The 13,516-nt window shown below is 32.0% G+C and overlaps 1 protein-coding gene across 36 annotated transcripts in view; it reads right to left on the minus strand.

Annotated features, from left to right (window-relative positions):
* Positions 1 to 13,516, minus strand: part of LOC115881991 — a 78,663-nt gene that overhangs the window by 41,314 nt on the left and 23,833 nt on the right. For all 36 annotated transcript variants that reach the window (XM_030899799.1, XM_030899787.1, XM_030899777.1 and 33 more), the window contains 5 exons: positions 10,610 to 10,663; positions 9,705 to 9,905; positions 6,870 to 7,076; positions 3,742 to 3,939; positions 2,397 to 2,618 (listed from right to left, as the gene is read on the minus strand). In XM_030899799.1, the coding sequence (XP_030755659.1) occupies positions 2,397 to 2,618; positions 3,742 to 3,939; positions 6,870 to 7,076; positions 9,705 to 9,905; positions 10,610 to 10,663 (882 nt within the window). The remainder of the gene's footprint in view (positions 1 to 2,396; positions 2,619 to 3,741; positions 3,940 to 6,869; positions 7,077 to 9,704; positions 9,906 to 10,609; positions 10,664 to 13,516) is intronic.

A 13,516-nucleotide genomic window follows, 5' to 3' on the forward strand; every position in this document is an offset into this window, starting at 1 on the left:
TTTCAACTGTTATCTAAAAATAACAGTTTTGCCCATCACTAGTTGAAACCGCGCGTGTAGAAAAACGCAATTTTAGCGAAGCCAATCTCTAGACGCTATTTACTAAAAATTGATATAAACCTTGTCAAAAATTAGCACTAATTATGGAAAGATTAAAAATGGATTGAACGTTTCCAGACACATATTTTCAAAAAATTATGTTTCCCTAATTTTTAACTACACCATTTAAAAAATCATATTACTTAATATTAAAATAAATTACAACCTTCTAAAGGCCGATTGGCTGTAAGCGCCATTAAAAAGTAAAGAAAAGCACGGGCCTAGAAAATGACGTCTAGGGCATGACCCCGCCAAAATTGTCATCGATCGTCATTTCCCAGCCGTCTTTGACGTCGTTTTTTTTTCGATCGTATGGTTGTAGTACAATATGTAAGTGTGTACATATATATTGTACAATATAATCGAAAAAAAAACGACGTTAGCGATGGCTAAGAAACGAAGGTTGCCTTCATTTTATATAGGGAATGTAATCGATCGTCATTCGCAAGCCAACTGGGCGCCGTTTTTTTCGATCATATGATATATGATCTAAGGCGGTATCGCAGGATAAGGAGGTATTAGCTTTAACCACGAGAGTGTATGATCTAAGACATAATTTTGATACCCAGATGCAAAAAAACGGAGTAATTTTTGGTTAAATTTATTTTGTGTTATATTTTTGTTATTTTTCGCCCTATTTTCATGATTTTTTTAGGAAACTGTATATCATTATATCAACTTTAATTCGTAAACTAAGTTTTTTTATAAACTTCAGTATTTAGCATATTATACAGGGTTAATCAAGAGGTTGTTTTTTACCCTAATTTTAAAACACCCTGCGCAATAATTTTGTCTGGAAATTTTAACATACATAAAAGGTTTATTTTTTAATTCTCCATAAAAAGAATAATATACAGGGTGTCCCATTTAAAATAACGAAGAAAATTTATTTTATATTTTAGAAAGTTTGGCGTAGAATTTTGAACATCCTGTATGATTTAACATTACAATATGTATAGCAAAGTAAGTACAGACCATCTTAATTAAACACCTAATATAGTTTTGAATCAGGACAGTTCTTGTATTTTTAATAATTTTTTTAAGAAAAGCTGAAAAATATATTTTTGATTGACTTTTTAATATCTCTGAAACTAACGAAATATATTTACTCATATCTTAAGGATTATGTAAAGTGATCACAAAGGAAGCCCAAAATGTAATAATATACAAGGTGTTCCATTTAAAAAAAATCATCCTGATCCACTCACACTTTTTTGAGTCATCCTGTAGAGGTTAAATTATTTTCCTGAAATACATCCTAATACATACTTTAGATTTGCACTTATTGCCGGACCCTGTATACAGCTTGCTAAAAAATTCATGAAAATACTTTGAATAAGAAGACTAAGGAAGGAGCATAATGCTATCCATGTATTCATGCATGGTGGGCGGAAAAAGGACTCTAGGGTGGTGATACTTGACAGTTCTGTTTGACGATTCATTTGACACATTTGAATTTGATTTGAAATTTTGTGGATTTGTCAGTCTTTACGGAACTTATTTTATGTTATTTATTATTTATTCTACTACTGATAGTTGTATAAAGGTAGTAAATCTAGATGGAAATTGTGGCAGAACTTAAATTAACAGTGACACTATCGCGATTTATCGAAAAAGACTATAAAATAGTTGGTTGTGTAACGTGCGGTAGATCTCGGCAAAAATCGAGTGAAATAATGGAACAACTTTTCGCTAGTAAGTGACTATATAATATACATACGTGTCGTAAACCGATCATTTATGAAATTCACTTAAATTAACTAATTATATATTTCTTCTTGCATTTTTGCTTTTATTCGCGACCCAAAGTAAATTCGCGACCTAAAATTTTTACTGGCTTTCCAATCTAAACTTGTTGCATTTATCTATGATGTCAAAGAATTTAGAGACGTCAATTTGACTTACCTCCTTCAGTAGCGTATCGGATGTTTGTGGTAATAAATAATTATTAAAACTTATCTATTTTTATTATAATAATATGTTTTTATAACAATTTTAATAACTACCAACATTTATTCACAACGTAAAATTAAAAAGAAATTATTGAGTCTACCTCACGTCTACCCTACATCATAGTTTTACATTTTTTAAATAAAATTAGAACGGCACTGATAAACCGGAATTTAAGTCGGCCATATTTGAGTCCCATCGCGGTGGACCTAAGATTTTTGATATGCTCCTTCCTTAGTCTTCTTATTCAAAGTAAAAATAGGTCGAAAAATAACAAAAATATAACACTTAAAAATTTCTCCGTTGCGTTTCTTTTGCATCTGAGTGAATATTAACAATAAACTTACCTAAAAAAAGGGCAACGTTCAAGGTGATAGTGTAAGCTAGATTTTGTCGTATATTTGCTATGACAGCTAGGACAAGCAAACAACTCTCGTTCCTCCCGTGCCAAGTGAACTCCCATGTGTCGTCTCAGGTTTGCTACTGATGTCGTTTGGTAGTTGCATTTGGAACAAACATACAATCCTCCAGGCAGCGGCGGCGGCGCTGTCCTTTTCTTTTTCTCTTTTCTAATTAGAAAATTAAAAGATTTACATCCGGTTGGTGTACCTAGTTAATTTTTTTTTATTTTTGAAGTGGAACTTCTTTACGCGCGTTGAAAGTAAAAATTCAAGGCCGCGAGTCGACCTTGATTGACGGCTGCGGGACGGTATGTCCTTGTCATGACGCGAAGGTCATGCGAGGCATCAGATCAAAGAAGTAATCGTTGACAGGAGATATGCCTTATTTTGATTATTTTATAGGGTTATAGCACAGGTTATGATTGAGAATTGTATTTTAGTTCGATTAATTTAATAATTACTAAAACCAGCAGTTTCAAAAATATATTTAAAAATAAAAGATCAGTCAGTGGCGTTGTTGTACTTAAGCGCTTATTTAGATAATATTTTAGTAAAATGTAAAATCTGAATTTTTTCTATTACATAATCATTTATATAAAAGTTTTTGTAACAAAATCATAATTATAACCCTGTTATTATACAAGATAAATTATATTAGGCATCGGTTAAAAAATTAATAATGTTTTTATTAAAAATATATTCCGGTTTATTCTAAAACTATCTTCAGAATCTAAAATAACATACAAGAATTTTAAAATGATATTAAGTGGCTCACCCCTATGATTTTTTATTTTTTCAGATAAAAAAAACAGATTTGTATGTTAGTATATGACATAAATTAATTAATATTATATATATAATAATAATAATAATAAATATAATAATTTCGATTATTAAATTTTTTTCTATAACATGTATTTTATTATTTTTATCGTTTTTGGACGTTTTTTTCTAAACTTTTATTTAAAAAACCTCTCCTAAATCGTAATAATAAAAAAGTTAAATACGATATATTTTTAATTGAATTATACCTTCATTAAAATAAAAAAATTACCCGGCTATAGTACGGAGAGTTCAGGTGTACTGACGAACGAAAGACAGTGTTGCATTCTTCGTCAGAGTCGTCAGGGAACGACCGTTACGACGAAGACAACTTATCTATCGCTCGTGTCGCACTCGTTAGAGCCTAAAACAATAACAAGACATTGTCTGACCGCATGTTCCAGCTATTTATGAACGAGATGCTCAGTCTATATTTTATTTTAAGTCTATGATATTAACATAAACTTACCTAGAAAGAGGGCAACGTTTAAGGTGACAGTTTAAGTTAGATTTTCTCGCAAATTCGCTATGACAGTGCGGACAAGCAAACAACTCTCGTTCCTCCCGTGCCAAGTGAACTCCCATGTGTCGTTTCAGGTCAGCTATTAATGTCGTTTGGTAGTTGCATTTGGAACAACGGTGCAATACTCCACGCTGCGGCACTATTCTAATTAGAAAATTAAAAGATTTACATCCGGTTGGTGTACCTAGTTAATTTTTTATTTTTGAAGTGGAACTTCTTTATGCGCGTTAGGAGTAAAAATTCCAGGCCGCGAGTCGACCTTGATTGACGGCTGCGGGACGGTATGTCCTTGTCATGACGCGAAGGTCATGCGAGGCATCAGATCAAAGAAGTAATCGTTGACAGGAGATATGCCTTATTTTGATTATTTTATAGGGTTATAGCATAGGTTATGATTGAGAATTGAGTTTTTTAGTTCGTTTAATTTAACAATTACTAAAACCAGCAGTTCCAAAAATATATTTAAAAGTAAAAGATAAAAATTCAAAATATTTATTATCTATTAACATTGATTTGAACGATAATAGGTAAGAACACTAAATTGATTCGAATAACGCTAACATTTGCCTATAAAGTTGTGTCGCTATCATAATTTCTATGAAATGTTTAATAAACATTAAAAAAAACAAAATTATAAAGCTGGAATAGTATACGGTTTTATATTAACTCTATTTTTTGAAGTTTATAAAAAAGCATTCATAAAAAACAAAGATATTTAAACTCAAGAGATACAATTGTTTACCTTTTTCCTTCATCGGCCATTATTCTATCCCTATTTTCGCATCTCTCTTACACCGAAAACATTTGCCAGATTTACCTGTATATTGGTATTAGTATTCGATTAAATACCACAACCAATTATTAAGTAATGAATAATTTCGTTATATTTCTATAATATATTAAGTACGTTAATTTGCTAACGTCAAGTTTTTCATTTAATGCTAAACTGCTTAACTATTTTAAATTTTATAATGGAATAAAAATATCATGATCGTGTTTCTTTTAATAATAAAAAGCAGTTTGGCAACGTCAGTTTTAGAAATATGCCGGCGTAGTACAACGGATTTCGAGGATGAATGAAAATTCCTTAATTCTCCTGTTGCGATGTTGCTATGCCGCCGCCGATCAAGCTCCGTATTCTTTATTTGCAGTATTATAGTATTTTTGCGTTATTTTGTAGACTTCTGTGGACATTAATTTGAAAATCTGGTGCATTCATGTATTGTGTACAAGAGAGTGTATCATTTAAATCCAAATTTAACTTTTCACCGGTAAATAAAAATAAGTAGGGTTAGGTATATTATTATATCCTCTTCTCTGTAGATCAGAGGCGGACCTAGACATAAAAAATAGCAGATTTCTAAATTATATTTATTTTTTAAATTGTATATTTATTAATTTATTATGTTTTTTAAATTATATATTTATTAATTAAACTTGGGTTTGACAAATCATTACCACCTTTTGTGAAAATTTTATTGGGGTGTACCAAAAATGGAATTTTGCGGCCTTACTTTTTTGTTGCCGTTACAATTTAATACGGCTTTTGTTTTAAATTTTGGTTGCTATAATGTAAATGGACATTTTTTGACATACATATAATTAATGTACTTATTTATTACATATTTATAATGAATTTTATGACTACTACATTTTGTTGTATTTTTACATTTTATTGTATTGAAATTCTTTGCACATGCACTTTTTATTATTTATAAACAATATGAATTTTCTTTTGCAAACCAGAGAAAAAAAACTAAATATTTTTTAAGACTAAGGGAAGAACCGTTTACTAAACAATCGCCATTTTATTTTATTTAAGATTTCCTAAAATTATCGCTAGACTTTTCTGACTGTATTATAATATCAAATAATTTTGTTTAGATTTGTAATAATTTCATTTAATGACATTCATTTATCGAATTTTAACTTCAGAGCAGACTCTCTATTTGTTCTCATTGTTTCACTACGTTGACCATGATCATTCGACTAGGCAAGTGTATTATTTTAAAATTTCTCAACACTGAACAGCTAACTTCCAAAAATCTTTCAGTTTCATAGCGCCACATTTGTGGAATAATATTTCTAATAACTTTAAATTTCAATCATTTACAGATTATAAAAAACAAATTAAAAATAATTTACTAAATTCCTAACAATAAATCATTTAAAAAATTATAATTTCTTCGACTGATTTGTGAGGTTCTTGTTCTTCTGATATGCCCGTCATTGGTTGCTGTTCCGATTACACTGTTTCGTTATGCCTCTCTCCTTATCTCCGCTCATCCCTGATAAAATTATATTTTCACTTTTTTCATCCAATTTTATTTTCTTTAACTCTGTTTATTTTTATAATTTAATTTATTTCTATTTTGTTTTTGGGGTCGCACCACTTTTGTATCGGTTTTTTAATCGCGGTGCGATCCCTTTAGACACACATTTAGTAGTTGTAAAATTCATATAGGTATATAATAAATATACATATATTAATAAAGTTTTTATCAAAAATATGTGAAGTCTACAAATATTAGTTTTTGGTAAAATATTGTGTTACTAGGTTAATAATAATTAGTATCCTCCCTCAACTTTTTACAATGCGACAAATATGTAAGTGTTATTATTTTTTTAAATTTATTAAACAATTATTTTAATTTCCTTAAAATACTGTCGGTCGATCGGCACGCCACTCGAAATTGATCTCAACCGTCTAATCTTTGTAAACAACTACATTGTTGCCGTTGCGCCGATACCCTATTCCCTTCTTTGTCCATTCTCTCTCGCACTCGTTGATTTTCGCAAACCAATGTGTGATGAAGGTTTAGAGCGTTTTATGAAAGAATCGTTGTGTCTCCCGAGTTTAAATATCTTTGATAAAAAATATATATTCTTCAATTTAATAGCTGTTAGTAAGAAGGTTCACTTCAAGTATGCGCACATAGTGCACACAGTTTTTTTTGGTACTTAATCTTAAGGCTCCCGTACACTTTACGGTTATCTTGCTCGACTTCAAACGTGCAAAAAGAACGGTAGAAAGGACGGGCAAGCAACCTCTTTCTATATTAACATAAACTTACTTGGAATAAAGAGAGCAATGTATAAGGTGAGAGTCTATGCTAGATTTTGACGACAATTTCCTACAACAGTACGGACAAGGAAACCACTGTCCCCTCTCTTCCAAGTGACTTCTCATGTGTCGTTGGAAGTGTCCCCTTGATACCGTTTCGTAGTGGCATTTGGAACAAGAGAACCGCTGCAGTAATCCTCCAAGCTGCGGCGCTGTTCTAATTAGAAAATTAAATGATTTACATTCTGTCGGTGTATCCGGTTAATTTTTTTTAAATTTTTTGGTACTGAATCTTAAAGACCGCATACAATCGTAACCACCGTAATAACAAGGCCGCACAGCTTATTCGTGACGTCATCAAATGGAGGCCTAAACTTTGATTGCATTTGATACACTTTATACGTATATAATGGATATAAACTTTAATTGCACCGAATTTTTAATAAATAATAATTAAACATAAAATTTAAAAAACATCAGATTGATATCCCATCTCACATTATCCATTGTCATTGTATTTATTTATGCTATTAAGTGTGTCTAAGTTTCTTTTATTTCCTTTTCCAAGTCTATCATTTTTTTACAACAGTAGTTTTTCAGACGTGTATTTCTAATACAATTTATGACAATTTTTACAATAACTTAGCATTATAAATAGTACATTGCGGAACTTTTAATAATGGTGTTATTACTTTTAATGTAATCCAAAGATATTTTTGATAAAAATATTTTTTATTGTGAATTTTGAGAAACTCCTCATGGCTTTGCAAAACTTTGTTAAAAATTATATATTCAAATAAAACTATATTATTTGGAAACCCAATATTGCCTTTAGTAAGGTTTTTTAATAGGTGAATTTTGTTCAATATCTGTGTTGTTTGAAAATGTTAAATTATTCTTACATGTATCGCATTTAATTTCCTTTAAAACAATATAACAGCAATATCCTTCTAAATAAGCAATAATAGGCGTTTCTTCCTTCACATTTTCGATATCTTGTTCAGAAATAGTAATGTCGATGTTAGACCAATCTGATTCAATATGGTACTTGTATCGCGTGGTATTTCTTTAGAAAAGGTATTGTCATCATAAAATCATAAAAAGTATCGATTTTTATAGAACCAAAACAAGTAGATTTTAGGGACATTAGTGACTGAATCCTAAGTTTCTTTTTGCTGTCATATAAATGTCGAACACAAATACTGTACTGACTCCCAGCTACTTTTTCTGAATAGATCTTTAAATAGAACTTTTTCACCCTTTTATTATCGATTGTAATTACCACGTCCACACACCTATCAATAAATCGATGATTGTCAGCTGCGGCAATACCACTCCGCTACGACAGGCGCCTCCGCGCGGCACCGTCGCCCCTGAGTAGGGGGCGTAAAATATCGATGAAATACATAATATATACCATAAAAAATATCTATATTTTTATTGTTTTTTTTCTCATAATATACACTATTGTGAACGTAAAATATTCCTTTATTAAATTTGATTGACAAAAAGTTAGAAATAAACATTTATTGACTGGTATGATTTTTTCCGTATTCTATTAAAACTATTTTTATATACTATAATATTTTTAAAAACTCGGAAAAAGACATTTTAAAACTTCGAAATATATCTGGTGAGTGAAAAAAGATCCACAATTTGAACTTTTATCGGGTAATTATCAACGCTGCTAAATAGAGTTAGGCCTCCAGTTGGTGACGTCACGAGATTTTTACGTCACAGCTGTTCGGCCTTGTTATTACGGTGGTTACGATACAATTCATTTATTATCGATATTGGCTCGGCTTTAAACGTGCAGTTAAAACGGCGCGCGTAGAAAAAAGCAATTTTAGCGAAGCCAATCTCTAGACGCCATTTACTAAAAATTGACATAAACCTTGTCAAAAATTAGCACTAATTATGGAAAGATTAAAAATGGATTGAACGATTCCAGAGACAAATCAATTTTCAAAAAGTTATTTTAAACTACACCAATAAAAATAATATTACTTAACATAAATATAAATTACAACCTTCTTATTCCGATTGGCAGTAAGCGCCATTAAAAAGTAAAGAAGAGGCCGGACCCGGAAAATAACGTCTAGAGCCTGACCTCGCCAAAATTATCAACGATTGTCATTTCCCAGCCGTCTTTGACGCCGTTTTTTTCGATCGTATGGTATATGTACAATATTGTCAAGGTTAAGGTGTATGTAACGCTAAAATGTATTACTGGTTGCCTACACAACCGCAACGTGTCAAAAATGGCGCATCCGCCAGAAGTAAAAGACTTTCAGGCGCGCCATCTCTTAATCAAGTCGACAAGTAAGCGAATCAGACAATGGAATTGTCCAGTATGAAGTAGAACGCTCTCCGAGAATTGTAGAAGGTTCGAGAAACAGTCAATAGAGTATATAAGCCGGCGTAATCGACAACTGGAACAGTTTGAAGTTTGATAATACTGCGTTTTAAATGGTGAATTAATTGGCGAAGGTGCCAGTACCGTTAGAGTAATAGTAGTTGCATAAATTGCGTTGTAAATAGTATAACTTGTGTGTACAGAGTGAGACAAATAAAATCGTTAAGTATTTCATCGTGAGTTTAAATTAGTGGACCCACGGAATCCGTAAAAATATGATCGAAAAAAAAACGGCGTTAGCGATGGCTATGACATAAATATCGCCGTCATTTTATATAGGGAATCGATCGTCATTCACAAGCCAACCGGACGCCGTTTTTTTCGAACATATGGTGTATGATCTAGGACGGCATCACAACTGGAGGTAATAGCTTTAACCACGAGAGTGAATAATCTAAGACATAATTTTTATATTAACAATAAACTTACCTGGAACGAAGAGCGCAACTTTTAAGATGACGGTGTAAGCCACCTTTTCTCGTATATTCCTTATCACACAGCGGACAAGCAAACAACTCTCGTTCTTCCCGTGCCAAGTGAACTCCCATGTGTCGTCTCAGGTTTGCTATTAATGTCGTTTGGTACTTGCATTTGAAACAATCATACACTCTTTTACGAAGCTGCGCTGGTCTAATTAGAAAATTAAAAGATTTACATCCGATTATCTGGTTAATTTCTTTTTTTTTTGTACTCAATCTTAAGGTTCCCATACACTTCGGTTATTTTGCTCGGCGTTAAACGTGCAGTTAAAACCGCACGGGCAAGCAACCTCTACACACTGCCGCATTTTGGACTGGAATGCGCCGAAAAAATATAAAAAAACTGGTCCCGCCATTGCACTGGCTTGAATAAACCTGCGCGGTTTATGTCCATACACCAACAGGTTAGAACGAACGGGTCGAACCGTACGGTTAAAATATCTGGCGAAGACACATATTGAACGAACGGACAAAACTGGATCGAACACTCACATACCCTGTCGTTTTTAATTCAACAGTCCTACCAGTTAGATTAAAACCCTGCAAAATGTCCCAAGTGTATGAGGGCCTTACTGGTAAGTTCAGCAGCCTCATTATTACTGTTAATTAATTAAAAATAATACATTTTAACATTTAACTTTTCCTCTAGTCTGTCCAACGAAAAAAACATAACAGTGACAGTTGATCTGACGTTTTAGTTCAAGAGGAGACTGTATTGTCTGCCATTTTTTTTGGACGTCATCCTCCAAAATCATATATTCTCTCCTTGAACAGACTATATAATTATCAAGTTACTTCTTAGACATGAGTTAATTAATGCGACAATCTCAAAATAATTAAATAAAAAAAACTCACTCATCATCCGAATCTACGCTGCTTCCGCTGGTAAGTTCGACGTCATCGATACCACTGTAATTTAATAAGAATCACATTAATATTTCTTTCTCTATAGGCTATCTAGCAAGAGAATATATGAACGAATGTTCTCTGTCGTTTGGTTTCATAAGTAGAGTGATTTTTTGAATGACATATGCCGAAATTAAACATTCCCTTGCTGGACAGACTATATATTATTAAGTTATAAAAAAACGTGTTAATTGATACGATAATAATGAAATAATTATTTTCCAATAGTCAGGTATTTTCTGACATTTTTTTAGCGGTTACCTATCAAAATCAAACATTTCCTATCTGGACATACTATATTTATTAAATTATTTAGACATGTGATGCAAAAAAAAACGATATTTCAACCTTTAACTCCAAAAAAAATCTCAGAAATTTGTTGGAAATAAAACAACAAAACTAATGAATATGATGGATAGGTTGTTATAAGGAACCAAAACAATCCCTAATTATATAATTAATGTTCGGCAGATAATTCTTACAAGGAACGACCAACAATGACTGAAAATAACTTTAAATCAACACAGAATCGCAATTGTACAGTTCAACTGAACAAAAACTAGTTTATGATACCTTAATATGCGTTTTATTATCAAAATTTAGACGAGCACGAAACCTAACCTGTATGTTTTAATATTCCCTCATTTCTCATCTGGTTTTGATCAGTTAGTAGTCTCACGTTATTACGGAAATCGTCAAAAAATTAATCACATTACATATTTCATTTTTGATTTGTTTTTTTGGCTAGAAAACGCATATACATATAACTATATATATATAGTCTGTGAAATGAATAACTTTGAATTTGACAGTTCCCGCGGGATTTTTTAGTGTTTATTTTATTAGGTTAGCAACTTGCGGCCATGCTGACGCAATGCCGTCTCTAATAGAACAGCCTCTGAGAGAGATTTATTATATCACGCTAGTTACTACGGATTAATATATATGTTGTAGAATACATGGAAAACATAATTATTCACCGTATTTTTGGTTTGTATTTGAAAAACAAACTTTGATTTTAAAATACAAACCAAAAATACGAGGAATAGTTATGTTTTCCATGTATTCTACAACATATTTATTAATCCGTAGTATCTAACTACCGTGACGTCATAAATCTCGCTCCGAGGCTGTTCTATTAGAGACGGCATTGGTCTGATATTTAGAAATGTCAAAAGCTGATGACATTTTACTTTTGACAATTATGACATTTGGTGTTGATTTTTGGAAGAAGAGGAAGAACGGTCACTGGTTTTATTATTTTCCTTTTCTATTTCACAAAAGTAAAAAGAGTTACCTATCTGATTCGTTCAGGCACTCAATTTAAAGAATAGCAGTAACTTTTTTCATAGAGGGATTTTATATTTGCCGTGTTGGTAAGAAATAACGGTCAAAATCCAAAGTTAATCATTTTATAGACTATACTCAGTGTTCCCTATTTAACCCCGTGTGCTGTTTCCGTGCCGTAAGAAAAAGACAACATAACTCAGCTCCATATTAATGCTGCACAAGTCTATTTCACCCGGATATCGAATGAACTGCGATTGCGCCAAACTCCGATTAATTATTGTTTAGTTCTGTTTAGATTACTTTCAATTTGTGCGTGTAAAAGAGTGATTTTGTTTAGTTTACTGTTTCCAAATTATTTTTTGATATTTTTCCAACTCCATGATAATGTGTTATAAATAATAAAAATATAAATAAAATTGAAGGTTAGGTGAAATGTTAGTTAACCACTTCCCTTTAAAAACACCGACCAATGGAAACTTCTTCAAGTAAGGCATGCGCAGTTAAATGAATATCCGGGTGAAATAGACTTATGCAGAATTCCATATTTCTCTTTCACTGTTTGGACTTCACCTTTTAGAGATTAGGCTGAGTATACAGACTGGGCCACCGTAGTAGTAATATAGGCAGAACCGGACGAATTAGCGTATACCCGTCCGCCGGATAAAAAGCAGGCGAAAAAATGCGATAAAATAAAAATAGGTAGATATGTGATAAGAATGTTTCAGAATTTGTATTTATTCGTTTTAATAGCCAAAACGAATACATAGATTCTCGCGACAGTTCTCGTGTAAAATTTATTTTTTAAATAAAATAATGGATGTTTACAAAGTCCGTGAGAAAATTCAAATTGTAAAATGGTATTTCCAAAATAGGTCTTATCGGAATATACAAACAATTTTTCCACAAACTTTTGTAAACAGGCCAATTCCATCTTTACCTACTGTATCAAGAGTTATTGATAATTTTGAAACACATGGGTGCGTGTTCCCACAAAAACACAAAAAGCCTGATGTGTTGATTAATGAAGAACAGGAGTTAAAGCAAGTGTTCATTTGTGCTACCGCGGATCAAAATCCCACGTTTTTAAGTAATCAAATTGCTGAGGTGGTTGCCCTGCCCACAATTCCCGTATTGTTCAAGAATATTTGAACAATACTTTTCCCAACCGTTTAATTAGTGGACATGGAACTATTTTGTGGCCGGCTAGGTTACCAGATCTTTCTCCCAATGATTTCTTTTTGTGGGGTTATGTAAAATCCAAAGTGTATGGTCATAATAGGGCTAATAATCTGGATGAGCTTCAAGTAAATATACGATATATTTCCAAACTATTAGCCCTAATATGTTAGCCAATGTCAGATGGGGATTTTACGACCTTCTGTCTAGCACAAGAAAGTGGTCTTAAACAGTGGTCATAACTTTTTTTTATTTAGAGTAGGTAATATTTGTTTTTTTGGGGTTTAGAGAATTTATTTATTTTTAGTTTTGGCGTGTAAACACTCAAATATTAAATATTTAATTATTTTAATTTTAAATGTTACCTTAATTGAAGGTAAACACTTAAAA

Source organism: Sitophilus oryzae, unplaced genomic scaffold (assembly GCF_002938485.1).
Source record: "Sitophilus oryzae breed Bouriz unplaced genomic scaffold, Soryzae_2.0 scaffold_1745_pilon_pilon, whole genome shotgun sequence".
NCBI classification, from domain to species: Eukaryota; Metazoa; Arthropoda; class Insecta; order Coleoptera; family Curculionidae; genus Sitophilus; species Sitophilus oryzae.